At 41.7% G+C, this 22,107-nt stretch overlaps 2 protein-coding genes across 3 annotated transcripts in view; one reads left to right on the plus strand and one right to left on the minus strand.

Moving 5' to 3' along the window:
• Positions 1 to 13,014, minus strand: part of ILRUN (inflammation and lipid regulator with UBA-like and NBR1-like domains) — a 38,490-nt gene extending 25,476 nt beyond the window's left edge. Inside the window, exon 1 of one of the 2 annotated variants that reach the window (XM_028734086.2) lies at positions 12,875 to 13,014. In XM_028734086.2, coding sequence (XP_028589919.2) covers positions 12,875 to 12,972 — 98 coding nt within the window. In that variant the 5' untranslated portion in view covers positions 12,973 to 13,014. Of the gene's footprint in view, positions 1 to 9,529; positions 9,847 to 12,874 lie in introns of those variants that run through there. The other variant, XM_028734084.2, reaches the window with a different exon arrangement.
• Positions 13,015 to 13,200: 186 nt separating this feature from the next.
• Positions 13,201 to 21,370, plus strand: SNRPC (small nuclear ribonucleoprotein polypeptide C). Its single transcript, XM_028734088.2, has 6 exons — positions 13,201 to 13,294; positions 14,972 to 15,014; positions 16,062 to 16,170; positions 17,532 to 17,621; positions 18,624 to 18,728; positions 21,017 to 21,370. The coding sequence occupies exons 1-6, from the start codon at positions 13,287 to 13,289 to the stop codon at positions 21,139 to 21,141; spliced, it is 480 nt and encodes a 159-aa protein (XP_028589921.1). The 5' UTR covers positions 13,201 to 13,286; the 3' UTR covers positions 21,142 to 21,370.
• Positions 21,371 to 22,107: the final 737 nt, after the last annotated feature.

Consider the following 22,107-nt stretch of genomic DNA (forward strand, 5'->3'; position numbering starts at 1 on the left):
ACCCCATAGTCAGCCACCAACGCTGCTCACCTTCTTTCTGTCTGGGGACAAAACATATTATGTTTGCCGTTATCCCCCCTGCTCCGCCTCAACTAAAAAAAGCAGGATACAGCTACCTGTGATATATCAGTGTTTCCAAGCTTGAAAAGGCTGGGTGGTGGGTGGGAGGAAACAGATACTACCACTGTAGTATTGCATAAAATGCAATGCTATCATTGCAACAGATGCCTCCTGGATGTAGGGGAGCATGCACACAGAGAACACTGGATGCACTCTCTCACTGATCATCTGCCACTTTTCTCTAGACGCCAAATCTGGATTGTGGGGCAAAAAAATATGCTAGTGCTTACAACATATCAATGTTTTTGACTCCTGCCTGTTAGGAATCTAGGAAAAATATTTAGAAATAAAATGTATTTGAATTTTGTAGTTTGAATATCTGCATAGAAAATGCTTGCAACAGATATGGGTGCATTTTTCATGTATAAGCACTGCAGCATGATGTATCTAGTTTTCCAAGAACCCTAGTTTTTATTTCAGAAGAGATCAATTTCTAGTTCTCACATTAGCAGAGAAAAAACTGAAAATGGTGCAAGGTCAGGACTTGAGTCAACCTGTATAGCACTTCAAAGCACCAAGACTACACTTTAGCTTCACTGCTGCTCAAATTCTGAAATCCTGCAAAAATCTCTTAACTATTTTAACAAATAACTGCTTCAGTGTATCACCCACCTTGAAATTTACAGACCCAACCAGGTTCATAATGTCTAGATCTGGGATAGGGAACCTGTGCCTTTCCACATGCTGGACTGGAGATATTAAGTGGAGTGGGAGATGTCAATTCCATGCTACCAGCACCAAACATTTTTAAGGAAATATTTTTGTGGGGTTACAATTTTAATCTGGAACCGACTGTGATCCCACCCGCAACTCTTCTCTCTCTGCGTTGACATGTCTAGAGGAATCTGACTTAGCTTTGCCCCCCACCTTCCCTCTTCTAGGATGATCTGATAAAAGTTTGGCACTTTTAAAAAACACATACCCTGTCTCTCGTCCCCTTTCACCTGGCAGGTTTGGCTGATGACAACATCCCCCAATGTGGGTGCAAGCGGAGAATTTGCATCTTTGAATGAGGATGCTGGTTTTTTGTCCAGGAAAGGGAAAACAACCAGCTTCATGTTTACAGTATCTGTGGTGGTTTCCCCCCACCACTACCTCAGTTAAAGACAGGATACTTACCCCCTAGCTAAGGAGCAAGTCAGAAGGACAAACAGGCAGAATAAACGTTTTGTACAACATTCCGGCCAGCCAGCCACCCAAAAGCCATGTTTTTCCATGCTACCTCCCTTATTCTCCTCTATCCAAGCAAGCAAGAGACTAGCTGCTATTGTTGTTGCTTATATTTCAAATTATGTTTATTTTATGTGAAAAAGCAATAAAATACTTGAATGGCAAAAATGCCCCTATTTTTTAAAGGACATTCTAGCCAGGCAAAGCACTTATGGTGGGTCCAGAGCAGATACTATAGTGAAAGTGAAACGAAAGGATCAACAGCAGCAAACCTAGACATTTAGGTTCATTGGCTTGGATCCAGACTAAGTTAGTTGCACTTATGCCCCACTGAATCAACAGGACTCAAGTCACCACTAACTTGTCACAGTGATTTCAGTGAGAAATAGGTTTAGCTAGTAGCCTGGATCTAATCAATACCATATATGTCAAACAATCAATGTGTTGTATTCAATAGCTGCTCAGGGCCAGCAGAATCCCCCTTACCCAATACCCCCCAAAAGTATATTTATTTACTTTATGTTCTGCCTTTCTTACCACAGGAGCACAGGGCTGCAAGTAGTAAGTGATAAACCAATACAAACATATTTAAAACAATCTCAGTACAGATACAGACTGGGAAAGATCTCTGTTTAAAAGGCTTGATGAAAGAGGAAGGTCTTTAGTAGGTGTCAAAAAATAAAAATAAAGACAGCACATTCAAGGGGAGAATTCCAAAGGATAGGTACCACCACATGAACAGCACAATTACTACATTATATGGAACAGACATCCTGATCAGATGGTATCTGCAGGAAGCCCTGACTTTCAAAGTACAGTGATTTATTGGATATATAGCAAGTGATATACTCTTTCAGGTATCATGATCCCTAGCTGTATAGGACTTTACAAACCAGTCTGATAAACATAGCCTGGTAGCTAACTGGCAGCCAGTCTGATTCTTTCAACAGAGAGGCAACATGCTGGCGATATGCTGCCCCAGCAAGCAGTTGAGCAGTCACATTTTGCATCAGCTGTAGCTTGCAGACCAACCTCAAGGGAAGCCCTACATAGAGCACAGTGCAGTAATCTAGCCTGGAAGTTACCAGCACATTGATGACAGCGGTCAGGCTATCCTGGTCCAAAAATAGACACAGTTGTCATATCAGCTGTAGCTCTTAGAAGACACTCCAATAGTGGCAGATGAATCCAGAAGCACACCCAGACCATGAATCTGATCTTTCAGGGGGAGTACGACCTTGTCCAAAGCAGGCAATTGACCAATTATCCAGATTCAGGAACCACCCACCCACAGTGCTTCCATCTTGCCAAATTCAGTTTATTGTCCCTCATCTAGAACACTACTGAGTCTAGGCGCCAGTTCAGGACTTAAACAAAATCTGAGAATTGCAGAGTTGGAAGGGATCCTGAGGGGCATCTAGTCCAATCCCCTGCAATGTAGGAATCTCAACTAGATCAAAGAACCATAGAGTTGTAGAGTTGGAAGGGACACCACCTCCTGTGGGAGCAAGTTCCACAGTTATGAACTGTGTGAAAAAATACTGTCTTTATCTTAATTTTCCAACATGCAGGCTCAATGGATGTCCATGAGTTCCCCTGATTCAGATGTTACAGAGAAATAGAGCTGGGTATCAGTGTAATAATGACACCTCACTCCAAATCTCCAATGGCTTCATATAAATATTAAACAGCCTTGGAGACAAGATAGTATCCTATGCCACCTTACAGCACCATTGCCAGGTGACTGAAAGACAATCATCCAATGCTATTCTTTTAATCCAACCCTGCCTCCAATACTTACCACACTAAGTGGGCTCAGAAGGTTGCCATGCTTAATAACATCTAAAACCACTGAGAAATCAAACAAGAATAACAGGGTCATATTCCTTGCCCTTCTCAAGATAAAGGTCACCCATCACGGTGAGCAAGAGTGATTCAGTGCCATAACCAGGTCTGAATCCAGATTGAAATGTGTCAGGATAAACTGTTTCATCCCAGAGTCATGCCCCAACTCTATCACAGTCTCTAAAAAGCAGGTATTTGCTTAGAATATACACTTTTTCAAAACCACTGCAGTCCAGTATCTTTAAATTACAGTAAACTTTACTGCAGGGAGGTTGTTCAACTTCAAAACAAAAGAGCCCACTCATGTGTGTATGTATACAATTCATTTGAAGAAATGCAAATTTTACTGGCCACTGAGAATGAGCTAAAAATAAAACAATCACCACCCAAGGAAAAAGAGAGGTGAAACCTACAATTAGGCCAGTTTAAAACCAGACAGATGGCAACTCTACACCATTAAAGAACTAGAACATGTTCAAACAAGTTGAAGCATAATGTTAAAGGAGTTAGAAAATGTTAAATGCTAAATTGGCTCAAGACAGCTCACTAATCGCAGTATCTAAACTTAAGGTGCTAGATATGTTTTCAAAGTCAGCAGGCTTTCTAGATTACGTATCACCTGGTGGAGAAGAGAAGAATGGAATGCATGCTCAGCATTTAATAAACAGCAGAACTTCTCATAGATGAACTGGCAGTAAAATATCTTCACTATACACCCAAATATCTAATATTCAAACTGAGTAACCTTTTTAAAAAACAACAACAACCAGTACTATCCAATATCAAATAATAACATTTTTGTTGCAAGGCAACGGAATACTGTTCCTATGGACATATTAGTGACCACAAGTTATTATTATTATTTATTAAATTTCAATACCACCCTTCATCCAAGAATCACAGGGTAGTTTACAGTAAGGGGGGGGGGGGGAATTATCCTACAAACTGCAATGTCATATATTTTCAGACCAAGTGAAATTATGTAACTCAAAGGACAAAACACTATAGTACTTTTTAAAAATATTTTTAATCTAAACACAATCCTATCATATATTGTACTGTTCAGAGTCTATAAACATTACAGGGCTGCAGTTAAGGTATTTTGCAGGTAGATCGTCAACAGGACATTCTGGTGCAGCTAACAGGAATGGAAGTGAAGTCAGAACAAGAGAAGATCTCTTTCAGTGGTTTCTCAAAAGAAGCCTACCCCATGATTCCGTGCCACATCAGATCTGCTCTCCTGGGTAATATAGCCACAGTGGTGCAATAAGATTTGCAGCATAACTCCTTTGAATAGCCAAAGTTCAGGGTCATGTGGAAAGAATCTATACTACAGCTCTTTCCCCTTCCATCATTATTTCAAGTGTATGGAGGAATGATAGTGGTGAGGCAAGAAGCCATGGCAAGCAGCTCTCATGTAAACTTGACTTCTTCCTTCTTCTTCTTCTTCTTCTTCTTTTTTTTTTTTTTTTGTAGTACTGAGCAATGGTGAAAGGTGCCATTCTTTAGCAGCTCCCAAGCTACTAAAAACACAGGAAGAGGACCGCAGTTACACAGGTACATCAACTCAACTATACTGGCACTACTAGAAGGCCAAAAATAAGGGGGAGAACAAAGACTTAGAAAGAGCAGGTTAGATGAGTGCCAATTTAATGTTTACCTGCAGTCTATCCTTCTTGCATCAGTGTTACAATCGTCAGCAGCAGAAAATAGCATATACTGATGTATCCCACTGACTAACCAGGCTAGAGAATAAGATCGTGACTAGTTCCATGCATGGCCATATTTACCTAGTAACCCATCATAACACTAGATCAGTGTTTCCCAACCTTGGGCCTCCAGCTGTTTTCGGACTACAAATCCCATCATCCCTGACCACTGGTCTTGCTAGCTAAGGATGATGGGAGTTGTAGTCCAAAAACAGCTGGAGGCCCAAGGTTGGGAAACGCTGCACTAGATACATATGATACAGCAAGACAAGTCAGCTCATGCATCAAATAGTATTCCTTAGGAAAATTCAGCTACAAACCTATGGAACTCTTCAGTACATAAATAAGACTGAAAAAGATGGGAAATTGCTCAATTGAAGCTCAAAAGAGGTCATTTGGGTAAACTACACACATTCTCAAGATTAACAGACTCAAACAGAAAAGGATGAATGGCAGCTGTAGGACACCTATTTTTTCAGCCTCCTCACAGGCCTCTGAACACAAGACATCTACCAGGAATTCTACTCTACAAGTTTTAACAGGGATGCAAGGACAGAATACTCCACAGATAATGTAGGGACCCAAAATGGGGTGGAGGAAGCAAATTAGAAGGAGCAGAGCAGAATATACCCTTCAACCCTTACAAGACTACCCCTTCCTCTCCTTTACCAGGACAGGGATGGGAATCTGGACACTGATATGCCAATGGCTATAGATACTGAACTAGTGAGAGGAGCACCTAACTCAGCAGTGAGAAACTTTTCAGCCCCAGGGTCACAATCCCTTTGAGGAGCCTTCAGTGGGCCACAAGGAATGACAGAGCCAGAGGCAAAAGTGTTATGCAGCAACAGTTATGACTCTTACTGCTGTCTGGTAGGCTACATTCCAGCCATACAAAGGTCAGAGGTTTCTATACACACACATACAATAACACATATACAAATATATACATACATAAACACACACACACCACACCCCTCCATCCAGGAAAACAAGAGACATTATTGTTCATGAACACATTCCAGGCAATAAAAATAAAAAAACCTGAGGAGAGTATGGAACAGTGCTGGAGAGGGGCATAGCCTGAGTAGGGGGAATAATCTAAGATGGGCCCCAACTGTCAGACAGAAAGGACTGGAAGGCCACATTTGCCCCCCACCCCACCCCCTATCCAAGGTTTTCCACTTCTGACCTAATCTTTTCCTCAACCAACAGGCAGGCGGCAGATATGGGCAGTCAAAAACATGTGGTTTTTTATTTGATACTATTACAACACACACCAACATTGTTCAACAGAAGTCCTACATAATTCAGCTGCATATCTGGTTTTATAAGTAGTTCTGGGTGTAGGCAGTCCCCCACCTCACCCTTCAGGTTGTATCCAGCACTATCCAAATGTGATCAGAGAAAACACATTTCATTCAATTAGATTTCCTCTCCCTCCCCTTCACAGCTCTCCATTCATCCTCAAGATCTGCTCCCAAAGTTTGGGGAACCCTCTGCTCATGCAACATTAGAATCTGCTCTCAGACTTAACACTAGATAACTATGAGAACTATGCCCAAGTCTGGCCACTTCACTTATTACTAGAGGAAGCGTTCAACATCTCCCCAAACAGCCACTCTTGATAGTGCATTCAGCAATTGTTGGCATGAAAATACTACAGTGGTACCTCTGGATGCGAATGGGATCCGTTCCGGAGCCTCGTTCGCATCCTGAATGTAACACGCGACTGTGCGGGTCGCGTTTCGCCGCTTCCGTGCATGCACATGTCATGAGCGTTTGCGCATGCGCGAACGGCAAAACCCCGAAGTAACACGTTCCGTTACTTCCAGGTCGCCACGGAGCGCAACCCGAAAATGCTTAACCTGAAGCGTATACATCCTGAGGTATGACTGTACTTACCTACTAGTAAACAGACAAAAGATGGGAACATGGCGGGGGGAGTGGGGAGACTGAAAGTTGTAGCAAGCTGGATAATGTAACAATAAAGGTCAGTTTGGACAGAACATGTCCTAAACCAGGGGTTAGCAAGGTTTATTTTGCCTGGGCCAGATTGGTCCCGCGGAGATCCCTCTGTGGGCCGGATTGTGCACCGGTGTGAGCACCCCCGCCCATGATTTTCAGCCTCTGCGCATGTACAGACACGATTTCCCGTGGTGTGCTGTGCTGGTTTAGCGCAGAGCGTAAGAGAGAAACTCAGTTCGGGGGTGGCTCATGGGCCAGTCAGACGACCTCTGCAGGCCACTTCCGGTCCATGGGCCTTAGGTTGCTGACCCGTGTCCTAAACCGTAATTTAGCATTATGTGCACAAGCTACAACAAATGTCAGTCTTGCATACTTTCCTGCATACTCTCCTATGTTGTGTTTAAACTCTGGGAACTCTAGTTAGTTTAGATTATGGTTAGTTCCAACAGGTCAAACCATGGCTGATGATCCTAAATTGTTCACAAATCATTGAATAAATATTAAACTAGCCAAAGTTCAGACATAACATGGAACCTTGGTTATTTTAAAATTTAAAAAGAAGCATTTGATCTCCTCCTATAGTATGGCTTTACATGCCCTAAGTAGAAGACTGGTTAATTTAACCTACTATCTATGACACAAATTAGATGCAGATCTCCAGTATCTCAAAGAGAGGATCTTTATGAATATTGATACCAGGGATCTTTTAACTGGAAGTGTAATGAAATAAACCAATCATTTTTAGCACCCCTGCACTCTACAGCTGGGCCACACCCTTTCCCAAGGGTCACAACATCAGACCAAGTGGGGGCTCCCGAAAAATGTTGCTGCACAACAAAATAAAACCCTTCACACAGTTAACCTTGATGTAAAGGTAGAGAGTGCCATCATAGGTTTCCTCTTCTTGACTTCCTTGCTTTCTGTAGGAATCATTTTTCCCCCACAATGAAGCATGCAATTATGCAAGTCCCTACCTACATTTTGAAATTGTATATTCCAGACACTAACTTCTCTCATCTACATAGACCAGGTTCTAGTCTAGGCATAACCATACCTACCTCTTATTTTTCTTGGGATAAAATGAGCCACTTATGCACACCAAGCTGAGATCCTTTGAAAAAGTGTAAAATACCAACCTGACAAATAAAATAAAGAAATGATACACCAGACAGAAAATCAGTTACTGGTGTCTTATTTATCAGTCCAATCCTAATCATGTTTACTTCATTAATTTCAACTGGATTTCCATGTATGGTTGAAATGTGGCAAGAATATACTTTTCATGTTCCCTTGTTCAGCCGTTTGAGCTACCAAGGTGTTGGATACCCCATGCTCAAAATAACTTTATATGTGTACACACATTTTTGTATTTATTTCCAATTATAATATTTTTAATAGAGTGGCATTTTTGTAAAGCAAAATTGGTGGGTGAAGGGATTCAGGAAAGCTATGCGTGTAGTAGAGTGATAGCAGGAAAAAGTATGAGAAAGAAACAGGAAGAGCTAGCCACTGAAAACATGCTCCAACACCACACCTCTCCACCACATTCTCACACGCTGCAGGCATGGCTTTTTAGAACCTTTAGTTTACAAACCTGAGAATTCGACACTCTTTAGGAAGTAGTAATTAAAGTTGTGATTCGTATGATTCCAGCCTTTTCAACTGTGGCCCATACAGATGTGATTGGCCCAACCCATGGTCAACAACTGCCCACAAATTATTTGACCTCCAATGTTTACAGTGTGATCCTAGAGAACTGAGATTGGATCTAGAAATCCAAGCCTTGCTTCTGTCATGGACTCACTGCACAGCCCCCGATATTGAAATCCCCAACAATAAAAAAGAATAATAACATGACTAGCCAACCTCACAGGGTAGCTGTGAAGTAAAACACTCAAAAAGAGAACAAATCAATATCTGAGTATACATAAATCCGTGACAGCTGACCACAGATTTCAGACACTGTCAACTTTTAATTATATGCCTGGCAAATGAAACTAGTAAACAATCCCAAGAGAAGATGTTTTCCCAAACTCTGAACCTGTAAGAGCTAATAATCCACATTCCCACTATGCAATCCAGCCACTGAGATTATATGAACTGTATTCCAGCTAAGAAGAAAACATCTGGCCTGTGAACTTGCACTCTGGCTTTCACTCTAACGAACAGACACCCTTTTTGCATTGCTGAATATATAGAGACACAATTAGAAACGAAACCATAACATGACGGAACCTGTCACGAAGCCTTTAAGGAGAACAAGACGACCCACGGATTTGGACCCAAGATGACGCCTACTCCTGTCGAAAGAGGGCCTCATCCAAATGCCTTTACAGACGGGGGAGGGGGGTGGGTAGAAGCGACTACTGCTCCTTTATATTTTGGCGGCACTTGTATGACATGCTCCGCGAGTGAAGACGCGTCACACTGAGGTTGTTTACATTGGACGGAGCTGGTCCACCATAGAAAGAGAGGAGAGACGCGACGCTGCTCCCCCTCCGCCAGCGCGTTCGGGATCCAGCCCTCGCCCGGACTTCCTTGGCGGGGCAACTTCCCCAGGACCGGGAGAGCGAGCTGGGCCTGGCGAAGTCAGCCCCGTCAGGGCCTCCTCCGCTCAGCCCTCCCGAGAAGACACGGTCAACCCACGCGCCGCTCCCCCCCGCAGCCGCGGCCCACCTTGCCCACCCGCCTCCCCTGCTTCCCCTCAGGGCTTGTACCAGTTCGTCATGTCCAGGAAGAAGGCGCAGCCGGCGGGGCTGAGCTGAAAGCCGAGAAGCCGCTGGAACTCGCCAATGAGCACGTCCTTGTCGGTGGTTCCCAGGCAGCTGAACTTCTGCATCAACTCGGCGTCCAGGTCCACTTCCATCCCCTCCATGGCGACGGGAGCCCCTCTGCCCGCGCCAGCCCGGCCCCTTCCACTAGGCCCCGGGCTGCCCGTGAGCCGCCACTACCGCCTCCTCAGAGCTGCATGGGGGGGAGGGGGGAGCGAGCGAGAAAAGCAAGCGGGCGAGTAGCACGCAGGGCACGCCGACGTTGCCAGCGTCACCGCGCGCCGTGACCTCACAGACGTGATGACATCATAGCAGAGGGGACCAAAACACAAACAGCCCAATGCAGTAGAGGGGAGGGGGCGGATTCTGGATGCAAATAAGCTGTGCTTAAGGTAGATTGAGCGCCTTTGGGTTATTATTCTTTTTAATTTGGGCAGCGAGGCTTGTATAACCCGATCCTACGCGTATTTACTCGGAAGTAAGTGCCATTGGGCCCAGCGGGGCTCCTTGCTTCCAAATAAGTGTGCATCAGATTGTATCCTTCTTTTCAGAAGCGACATTTCTGTTCGTTTTGTTCGGCTGCTGCCCTTTTCTTTCTCTTGTCGTAATACGGAGGGGATTTAACCCTCTATACTGTTAACTACGTTGTGTACCCTAAAATACTCTTAATAAACACCGGGTGTTTCGGGTGTTGTTTTTTAAATGAGATTTCTGGCACTGGTATCCAGCTTGGGCATTGAAAGCTAAAATAAAATTTAAAAGTGACGAGAAAATAAAAGCAAGTAAAGCTGATCGTGATGCTTTTAAGAAACACATGGAATTGCTAGGCATGTATATTCGTAAATAAGTCCCGCTGAGTTCAGTAAGCCTTCACATATCCAATACCGTGTAACACAGAAGTACATGTCTACACAAGAAGTAAGCCACACTAAATTCAATGGGGTTTACTCCTTGGTAAGTGTGTGTAGGCTCACAGCCTTAGGCTACAATCCTAACCATGTCTACTCAGAAGTCACACTGAATTCAATAGAGCTTGCTTGCCCCTAGGTAGGACTGCAATCCTAAACCCACTGACTTGGTAGAAAGCCCCCATTGACTCCAATAGGATTTACTTCCGAGTAGATCTGGTTAGGATTACAGTCTAAATATGCCTAAAACTGCAGCCCTGGTTGTTTAAAGTAGGCAAGCCAGAACGTTCTCACCACAGTTTATGTAAATTTGCTAATCTGGTTTTGCCAGAAGGGCCGGTTTTTACAGATCTGATAGAGACAAAGCATTTTAGCATTTTCAGTTTCAAAAAGAAACACTGATGCAAGTACAGTTCACTGCATTTCACAACATAGTTGTAGGTATTTTCAAAGGCAAAAAAACAACAACATAAAAACGAAAGAGGTATGCAGCTATGAAAACATTAAATATACACAGCATATCTGTGCATTTCATTGTGCTGGGTAACTGCGGAAGTTCTCAATTTAAATACAAGTAATCATTTGACAAAATCTTTGTCATGCAATTATAGAAAATTAATTCACCTGACTCATATATCTAAATTGTTATATAGCCAATGATAAAAATAAGTTAAATGGCCACTAATAAATGGTAATTCATTTAACTAATTCTTAGATCTAAAAAGTAGGTGTATTATTTTTAATAATGTGCATTCATTCTATTACTATTTAAAGCCGTCCTTTGGATTGTGCCCCAAAAGTTTAGAATGACAGTGCCAATCATATGCCATCCAGCATAAAAAGGAAGCATTTGATAACCAAGTCAATTGTAGCAGTCCATCTCTTTGGAGAAGGTTTTATCTATTATGTGGGGGAAAGAACCTTAAGCAGGATTAGAATCAGATCACGTCTAGTTTTAGTATTTTCACTACTTGAAGATGAGGAAGACGAGATGTTTCAGGGGCCTGGGCACAATATGTAGGCCTGGTTACATTTTGGAGCCGCTTTCCCAACTGCTGCTGCTGGAAGCCTGAGAACTATGGATCACATATTTTATCCAAAATTCTGCTTGAATCCGCCACCCAATATGAAGCCTCCAACCTGCCCTATAATCAGGTTAGCCTTGACTTAAAGTAGGTAGCAAGCTGGAAGAACTGTACTGTTTGAAACACAAGATTGTTCAAAAGCTGATATATAATATTGACACCAGTGTTTTGTTTTTCAATATTTTTACAGTGAGTATTGAAACACAAATTTAGGGTGAAATCGGGGCAGTATGTTAAAGGAAGAACAGACCAATTGTGCTATACATCAACATGGAGAAAGAAAGGAGTACACTGGTCCCGAGTAGTGGATTATCATGTGTTAGGGATGGATGTTAGAGTAAGTCTACCCATTTTCCTGCCTTGCTTAATGACCCCACTGTCCCCATGGTGAATAAAAAAACTACTTAAACTTGAAGGTCTCTAGTATTTCCAGACACATTGTCAGCAGAATCACATGATACCATCCTTTATGAACTGTACCATTTCAATCTGCAGGTGCCAGCAATTTCCTCCCCATTAGTCATGTTATTCTAATTTTCTGCATGCAATGAGAATATTCTATATGAAGGAGAATTTTAAAATACAGGCAACTTTCAATTTGCGCATGTTTGATGCACGTGCGACTGCGCGCACTCACACTCTGTGTTTGGCACCGGAAGAGGGCAGGGTTGGAATGGGGACAGGCTTACGTGTGCTCCACTGACACGTGTGACGACCCAGAACATAACCCCCATGTGAATTGGGGGGAGGGTTGCCTGTATGACTCCCTCACCTAAAGTCTAAAACGATACTGAACAGGAAGTACTATCACACAATGTTATCAATCCCAAGTTTTCCTATAAACTATTTACTGTACAGTGATTTCTAGCTTTAAAAAGAAAAGCTCTGGGTGTTGTGCGGGTATCCAGTTGCACCAAGGTTTACTGGGAAGCAGATCTTTACTGGGAACCATGGCTAATTCCCCATCTCTGAAAATACAACAGCTTCTTGTTAGCCAGGTCTGTCTCCATCCATATACACAGGTTCACTGATAGGTCAAAAACAGGAATATAAAAATGATGCAGTCTTAATATTATCAAAGGTGAAAATTAGATGTTCTAATTTGTCATTAATTTCTAATTAACACAGATGAGGGGAGGGGAATGAGTCATCATATAGATGTAAAATCTGAAAGTTATGGACTTTTCCAGTTGTTAAAAAGAAATAACAACCTTTTCGATGAATCCGTTTGACACAACCCCACCTCATACAACAACTAACCTAAATGCGCAACTGAAAGAAGATCTAGCCCTCTTTACCCTGCTTCCATTTTCCTTTCCTTGATCTCTGTTGATTTGCAGATTGTAAGCCTCTCAGGTAGGAATCTATCTCCCGTGTTTTGTACGGCGCCATTCATAAAGGTAACGATGGTCACAGTAATAACCGGTTATTATCACTTCCGGCCTGAAAGGTATCTGGGTTTGCTCTCTTAATTTCCAAGGCGAGGAATATAGAGCGGGGGGGTGTTACCATAGAAATGCCTAAGGCTTAGAGCGCCTCTGTTCTGCATTGACCATAGAGACTCAATACAAGGGCGCTTTTTATTTTTTGCCGGAAGTCCGATTTTTTTAAATCTCTATGGTTAAAAAAAAACAAACCGGTTGTCGCATAATAATTGCGCCATTTCCTTTAGACATTTGCGCGGCCGGTAGCGCATCGCTAGCGAGCAACATGCCCAAGTGAGTAAACTGGAGAGCCTTCGTATGAAAAGCTCTGGTGGGAAATGGGAAGGGTGAAAAGTGCATGCAGACTGAGTAGAACAATGTTCTGTGGAAGGCGGGGGGCTTGTTCCATATATTTACATATATTGTTTGTGTACGTTCTCTGTGCTGGTTCCGGTTTGTACACATGTCCGTAATTCTTTTAAGAGGGCTTCCTAATAGCTTCACTAAAGAGAATTATGCCTCTTAATGCTTGGTCGGGCTTCCTCACAAATATTCGTGAATTCAAATAACACACACACACCATTTTTGTGTGCGTGCAGAGGCCTTAAGGCTGAGGTCTTCGCAGAAACATAAAGAAACTGCCTTATATACGCTCAGATCATTGGTCCATCTAGCTCATTACTGCTGCTAGTGTACTGACTGGTAGCCACTCTCCATATTTCAGAGGCTTTCCCAGCCCTACCAGGAGATTATGGGGATTGGAAACCCGTCTTCTCTATTTGTCGTCAAAACAGTAGGTACTACCCCTGAGCTGTGACCCTTCTTCTTACTTCCAACTATGTCCCACTGATCATGAGATTTGACTGCATATTTTCTGACAACTTGTGCTGCCTCCTGGTAAACTGCCCTCTGGGAAGAATCCATTTAGACTTCGCACCATGCCAGGGAATATTTGAGGCATTGTGAATAAATTAAAATATTTGGTGGCTTACAGACTCAGCTGCCCTGTATGCCGGGACAAGCTATTCATACGATCATAGAATTGTAGTGTTGGAAGGGACCCCGATGGTCGTATAGTCCTACCCCCTGCAATAAAGGAATATTCAGCTATCCCATAAGGGGATCAGACCTGTAACCTTGCGTTGTCAGCACCACACTCTAACCAATTGAACTATCGAGGCTGATACAGTTCTAACATATTCTGATGTCAGCTGTGATTGACACAGTCACTGTTAACCAGTGCATTTTGTTCTTCTGTCACTTAAGAAAGAAAAGAATGAGCTGAATCCAGTATTGCATCAGTGGACTTTTGCTTTTACAAGAGGACAGCCTCTGCTACCCTAGCACACATCCAAAATCTGGTCCTCCAAACCTCTGGAGCAGATTTTGAGGATGCATGGAGGGCTGTAGGAGGGGAGAGAGGACGGTGGTCCTGATTGCAAGTGGAATTCTGTTCCACACACAAAGAGCACTGCATACAACACTGATTTCTTTTCTCAGTCTTTCTCTTTAAGAAGGGATTCATATTATTACAGTGGGACCTTGGGTTACAGAAGCTTCAGGTTACAGACTCCGCTAACCCAGAAATAACTTAGCTTCAGGATGAGAACAGAAATCGCGCAGCAGTGGGAGGCTCCATTAGCTAAAGTGGTACCTCAGTTTCAGAACAGTTTCAGGTTAAGAACAGACCTCCAGAACAAATTAAGTTCTTAACCCGAGGTACCACTGTATCAATGAGAATGACTAGATAGAATCTATCTTTGCACATAGATAAAGATAAGTAAATCTGAAGGATGCCATTGCATAAAACAGGTGAATTATTATTTTTTTGATTAGCTTCTTCTTTTAAAAGCAACAGAACTAAATTACTAGTCTTAACTAAAAAGCATATTAAACTTTTGAAAACACTAATATTTTAAGAAGCAAACAATCATTACCCTACTTCCAATGCATATTTGTCTCTCGTTCCAGGTTTTATTGTGATTACTGTGATACTTACCTCACCCATGACTCTGTAAGTAGGACATTTCACAATGTTACAGTATGAAAGTTAAAACAGTTCTTCAGAGGATTACTTCTGAATAAATTTCCTAAATAAAATCTAATATGCAAGCCTATCACTTTCATCTAGATAGATAGAATGTCATTCTAAAAACACCCTCAATGTGAAATTGTGTGGTGAACTTCAATAGTTTTCTATGCTATGCTGCAAATATTTATATTCATGATTAATTTCATTATAATTTATATACATGATTAATTATTAAATGAATGAGAGAGGTCAGGGTAGAAGTTAAATATGCCTGAGCTCAATATCATGGATCTGAACTGAAGACTATTGGTTGGCTGCAGGATGGTTGCTTGGGTAAATATTTAGTGACCAACCATGACCTTAATAAAATCACTATGCTGACTGTTCATTGTTATCTTGAGGTAGGTAAAAGCGGGTGCTGCTGCTGAAGGTTGGCGGTTCAAATCAGTGCAATGGAGTGAGCTCCCGTTGCTCTGTCCCAGCTTTTGCCAACATAGCAGTTCGAAAGCACGCCAGTGCAAGTAAATAAATAGGTACCGCTGCAGCAGGAAGGTAAATGGCGTTTCAGTGAGCTCTGGTTTCTGTCACAGTGTTCTGTTGCGCCAGAAGCAGTTTAGTCATGCTCACCACATGACCTGGAAAGTTGTCTGTGGACAAGCACTAACTCCCTTGGCCTGAAAGGAAGATGAGCACTGCAAACCCATAGTCGCCTTTGACTGGACTTAACCATCCAGGGGTCCTTTACCTTTACTTGTTGTCCTGACAATTTTCTTTCTGAAGAGAAATGTCAATTTTACTTTATGTCATCACGAATACTGAAAGATGGTGACTCAGTGAGCAAACTCACTAGATTCTCATGTCTACTTGGTAGTTTACTAGTTTGAGATAAAATCATGATTACTGTATTGGAGACTATATGTAAAGGTTCTCTTCCTATATTGGTACAGGAACGGTTAGGTGAAATTTATCAATATTTTAGACATTTGGGTATGTTTGGTGCTTGGAGAGCAAAAGTTTTATGTCTTGCAGCCATCTGTGAGGAAAACCCATTGCAGTGGCAGGAAACATAAAGAAAATGTGAAAGACTACTATCAAAAATGGATGGAAGAACAAGCACAGAGCCTGATTGACAAAACGAGTAAGTCATATCAATGCAATGGCTGTTTCACACATTTGTTTATTTGATTGAAGTTTACACTTACCTAGGGAATTAGATCAATCCTTTTTCCACAACATGTTTGCAGTTGAAGCTCTGCCTCCTTCAGCTCCTTTATTGGAAAGTTGCAGAACTGCTGGACTTAAAGGCCGTGTCATGTAATAATGAATGCAGACTTTTATAACAATTCCCTGTTGAAGAATTGTGGGATTTGTGTCGTATGTTACCACAATCAAGCACTTAACAACAACAAAAAATTATAACCTATTAATCAGTTGTTTTCTTGTTTTGCTGAGGGGACCATATTTGGTGATGTTTCTCTTAAAATATTGGGGAAATGGTTCCTTTAAGTATCTTTGTCCAGCACATTGACAAACATTTCTAAGGGAGACTCTTAGGAGTACCATATGCTCTTGTTTTTAATCTTGTGTCCACTAAGGGCTTTTGCCCTTTGGAATGTGCTTCCAACAAACACCAGGCAGGCACTTGCAGTATTGGCATTTTGGTGCCTGCTTAAAACTCATCTGTTTGTCCAGGCTTTCCCTGAGGGAAGATCAAGCTTGCTTGATGTATTGAGCAGATCTATTGTTTTGTGGTATCTTTTCTACTTTTTCTTTGTAAACTTAGTTTTATTGTTAGTTTCATGCTCTTCACCACTGATCCTTTTTTTAAATCTTGGTTTGGTGGTTTAGAAATGTTTTCAACTTTAAATAAATAAATGTGGATGTTTTATGGAGCAAGTCTATGCACAGTTACTCAGATGCAAGTCATATTGAGTTCTGTGGGTGTTACCCTTAGGTAAATGGTGATAGGAATGTAGCCCCAGTTTAGAACCTAGTTTTGAAACTTTTGAAAGCACTTCAGTTTCATCTGCACATCTTAATGGCCTTACTGTAGGATCCTATGCATGCTTACTTTAATGTCCCAATGTGCTCACTGAGATTTACTTGGGTCAGTGTGTTTAAAATAGCAAATTTACCTGGAATTAAGTTCAATTGAACTCAGTGGGTTTTACTTCTGAGGAGACACGCATGGTAATTTACTGTAAATGTTGCCAAGTTCCTTACATCAGTCACGTTTAACAGAAATGTGCTTGTGCTCTTATAATTATTTGAAAATAAGGTTTATTTAAATGGATGAAGCTTTCCTGCTTGTGGGATTAGATAAATTGGCTGGACGGAATAAATCCAGGCAGCTGCAGAAATGAAGAGATTTCATGACTAGAGAACTTGAGGCAGTTCCACATAGAAAGTATACATTTGGTCACTAAAAAGAACCAGAAATGTATAGGAAAACTTCAGTAACTAATTATGTTCGGCTTTTATTTATTTGCATTAATGTAGCGGCAGCATTTCAGCAAGGCAAAATTCCACCTACTCCATTCTCTGCGCCACCTCCAGGAGGAGCTATGATACCACCACCACCTAATATCCGTAAGTATGAATATTGATGTTTTATCTCTGGCTAGCATGGCAAAACTTTGGTATGTGCTCCAGGGAAAACTTTAGGTGGTTATTTGGGTAGTACAGTTGTACCTCCGCTTACGTATCCCTCCGCTTACATAAACTTCGGGATACGTAAGCGGCAAATCCGGAAGTATATTTCCAGGGTTTTGCCGCACAACAGTGCGCAGAACCAGTCCCTCTGGTTGCAGAAACCTCGGGATCCAACCGGAGCTCTGGAATGGATCCGGTCCACAACAAGAGGTACCACTGTACTTTAAAAAGAATACAGTGGTACCTCGGGTTACAGACGCTTCAGGTTACAGAAGCTTCAGGTTACAGACTCCACTAACCCAGAAATAGTACCTCAGGTTAAGAACTTTGCTTCAGGATGAGAACAGAAATTGCACGGGCGCGGCGGCAGGGAGAGTCCCCATTAGCTAAAGTGGTACCTCAGGTTAAGAACATTTCAGATTAATAATAATAATAATAATAATAATAATAATAATAATAATAATAATTTATTATTTATACCCCGCCCATCTGGCTGGGTTTCCCCAGCCACTCTGGGCGGCTTCCAACAAAACACTAAAATACAATAACCTATTAAACATAGTTTAATAGTTAAGAACAGACCTCCAGAACGAATTATGTTCTTAACCTGATGTACTACTGTACTGTACTGTATTTGTAATTTATTAATTACAAATAACATTGCAATCTTACTCAGCTAGGAGTGATCGCTGAAGAAGAAGAAGAGCTATGGATGATGAACAGCTGATGTTCATTACAATATTACCTATTCACCATTACAACAACTGGTTGTAATGGTGAATAGATAAGATATTTCACCAACTCCTAACTTCTTATGGTGAAGAACTAGCAGACAGTTGGGATGCTTGTTGGCAATCTTCAAAAAACTCAAGTGTTTCTGAGATGTCAGGTTGATGTGCAAACTTATTTTGACATTTGTCCATTACTTTCATACTTGAGCTGGTCCTCCACGGCCTGGTATGATGCCAGCACCCCACATGGGTGGCCCTCCAATGATGCCAATGATGGGCCCACCACCCCCAGGAATGATGCCAGTCGGCCCTGGTAAGTTCTGGATGACATAAATATTTGCCTTTTTGCTTTAATTTCTTGTATTCTGAAGATACATGTGTATGTGCATGTGCATAGGTCCTTAACTAGAGCTTGAGTTCCTATATGTTGTAAGTTTCCCTAAAACCTACATTGTCTAGGAAGTTCTCCCATCTCTCTAGTGTCTGGGTTAACCCAGTTTTCTCCCCTTGGGATAAACCTCTTGCTGGATTATAATCAACATTCATTTAAAATTTGGTCTTGCCTGTTTCATAGGAATCTTGGGAGCTGCCATCCTTAAGGTCTCATGTTTCTATGTATAGATAAAGATCTGAAAAATATATATTGATATTTACTGATTAAAGTGGTAGCTGAGATGTTTCTCTGTATAATTCTTAAACTTATTTCTGTCACATTTTTTATTTTTATTTACTTTTAAAATACATTTATACTTTAGCATATTTAAACTTGTTATGATTTATTAAAATATTTTATATTCTTTTAAATGGCTTTTTATATAATTTTACAAAACTAAAAATGAAAACAATAAGTAAAGCATAATAACAGAGAAGAGACATCCCATATTCTTCTCCCTCCCACCTCTCTAGCCCTCAATGGTACATTTAGATTACAAGTTTGTTAAGAATTCTAACGCTTGTTGGTTTTGTTTCATTGTGAAATTTGGAGTGATCAGAAGGTGCCAGGAATTATTCTGTAGTGCTGTTGCATAGACTGTTATGCATTTAAAAGATCATACTATACATCTGGAGTGAATAAAACCTTATCTTAAAAAGCATTTCACTGATTCCAAAAGAAAGCTTTTTTCAGTGTCACCAAAATTCCCAACCATTCCACTAGGAAAATTATGGTTTAGCCATGATGAATACTCTTCAGGCTCAGTCTCTTCTCCACTCTCTTGCAGATTCCATTTTCCTTTCCTGATTTTCTTATGCCATAGCCTGCTGTGAAGTCCACATTTAGCAAACTAAAAATTGCCTTCAATCCATGGCTTGAAGTGGGTTTGCAAACTGTGATTCAGAAGTTGTCCTAGTTAGCATTAACCATTGTTTGCCTGATTCAGATGTCACATCATCCCATGGTTAAGCAAACAAGGGAGGGAGGTGCTCTCAATCCCCAAATCATGGTTTGACCACAACACCTAAAACAGGCAATTGTTCATCAAGCAGTGCTGGAACAATATTACTAATACCCTTTGCCACTATTAAAAGTGTGTAAAACAGGAAACACTCTTAGCAGTAAGCAAAGTGTTGGGCATGCTCTTTACCATGTGACCATTAGGTAAAGGTAAAGGGACCCCTGACCATTAGGTCCAGTCGTGACCAACTCTGGGGTTGTGGTGCTCATCTCGCTTTATTGGCCAAGGGAGCCGGCGTACAGCTTCCGGGTCATGTGGCCAGCATGACTAAGCCGCTTCTGGCGAGCCAGAGCAGCGCATGGAAACGCCGTCTAACTTCCTGCTGGAGCGGTACCTATTTATCTACTTGCACTTTGACGTGCTTTCGAACTGCTAGGTTGGCAGGAGCAGGGACCGAGCAATGGGAGCTCACCCCGTCACGGGGATTCGAACTGCTGACCTTCTTATCAGCTAGTCCTAGGCTCTGTGGTTTAACCCACAGTGACCATTAAGTACGCCCAAATAATTTAGTCTGTGTTAAGTGAGTCTCCTAAATGTCTTCCGTATGAAATACCAAATATATAATGCAGTACAAAACAGCAATGTATGATACCTTGAAAGACCTGGTTGTGTAAGTATGTTGTGTAAGCTCTTGCCCAATTCTGGAACTTTGAAGGCATTATCAGTGTTTGTGGGCACTATTGGCATTTGGAAGCTATCTAATCTAGAACTTGTTTTTGAAGTATGTACTATCATAGCACTATCATAGACAGGTAAAACAATGGAACTGGATATCAACTTTCCTTCCAGAAATCTTCATTTCATGGAACAGGACTTTCCTGTACCACTTGAAATATGCTCCTGGAAGATGGGAGGCCTTTGGGAATGGCATGGGGGATTGGCATACAGAATGGAAGCATGTCATCCTCCTGTATAAATGGAAGAACAATTTAGGATCTAAACCAATGTGATCTGCAGTGAAGAAATGACAAAACATTTCCAAAGAACCACTAGTCTAGGAAAGTTTTCTCTTTCCATATTGAAAACGTGGAAGCTTCTTCCTAGAAATCTAGGTGGTCTTTTCAGGACACTTTTAATAGACATTGTGGTGCCTTTGACTAGAAATTGGTTAGTACATTTCTTATGCTTTAAATTTCCTTTGCTGTAGCTCCAGGAATGAGGCCGCCCATGGGAGGACATATGCCAATGATGCCAGGGCCACCTATGATGAGACCTCCATCCAGACCCATGATGGTGCCAACCAGACCAGGAATGGCTCGTCCAGACAGATAAAGTGGAAGTGGACTGACCATTCTGCCTGTGTTTTATGTACACCTATCTGTGAACAAAAGCCCTGGGAGTTCCATTGTCCCAAGCAGCAACAAACCGCCTGGTTTTTTAGTTTCCAAACTTAAATGGGTGAAGGAGGGAGGGGAGAAACAGAAGACTGGACTAGAGGTTTGTAACATTTATCAGACACATGTCCTTGTTCATTATTGGAATAAACCTTTGATACTTGTTAGACACATTGTCTTTGTGTTGTTCATCCCACGTACATGGTTCAGTAGGACAAATAAGTCATAAACCAGATTGCTCATATGGTTGAGGCACAATTCATGATGCTGCCACTACTGCCATTCTCCCACCTAACCTGCCTCTGGTGGAGGTAGTGTTGTTCTCCCTCTTTCCCCAAGAGCTGCACATGGTATCCTCTCACCCTCCCTGCTATTAGATATATTCTCTCTCTCTCTCTCTCTCTCTCTCTCTCTCTCTCTCTCACACACACACACACACACACACACACACACTGTTGCTTTATCCACCTCAGTGTTCCTAGCTACCCTTCCCCATGCTTCCTGGTGATGTGCTGCCTTAGAGGTTTCCTTCGGTATGCGTTCCTACCATCACCATTGTTTTTGGTTGGGATGGTATGAAGGAACAAGTCTTCTACCAGCAGAAACCCTTGAGATAGCACCGCTGGGCAGTTGTGCTTCTGAACAGTTTGAGTCTGAGAGATGCAAATGATTCCTGAGCACAGTGACCACTCATGCTGTATAGAATAGAAAATAATAATAATAATAATAATAATAATAATAATAATAATAATAATAATAAATTTTATTTATATCCCGCCCTCCCCAGCCGAAGCCGGGCTCAGGGCGGCTAACAACAATAAAACAGTACAAAAGTACAACATAAACAACATTCTAAAATCATTCATTATAAAAATTAATTAATTCAAGCCACTAGCAACCATTG

Source organism: Podarcis muralis, chromosome 5, assembly GCF_964188315.1.
Source record: "Podarcis muralis chromosome 5, rPodMur119.hap1.1, whole genome shotgun sequence".
Taxonomy (NCBI): Eukaryota; Metazoa; Chordata; class Lepidosauria; order Squamata; family Lacertidae; genus Podarcis; species Podarcis muralis.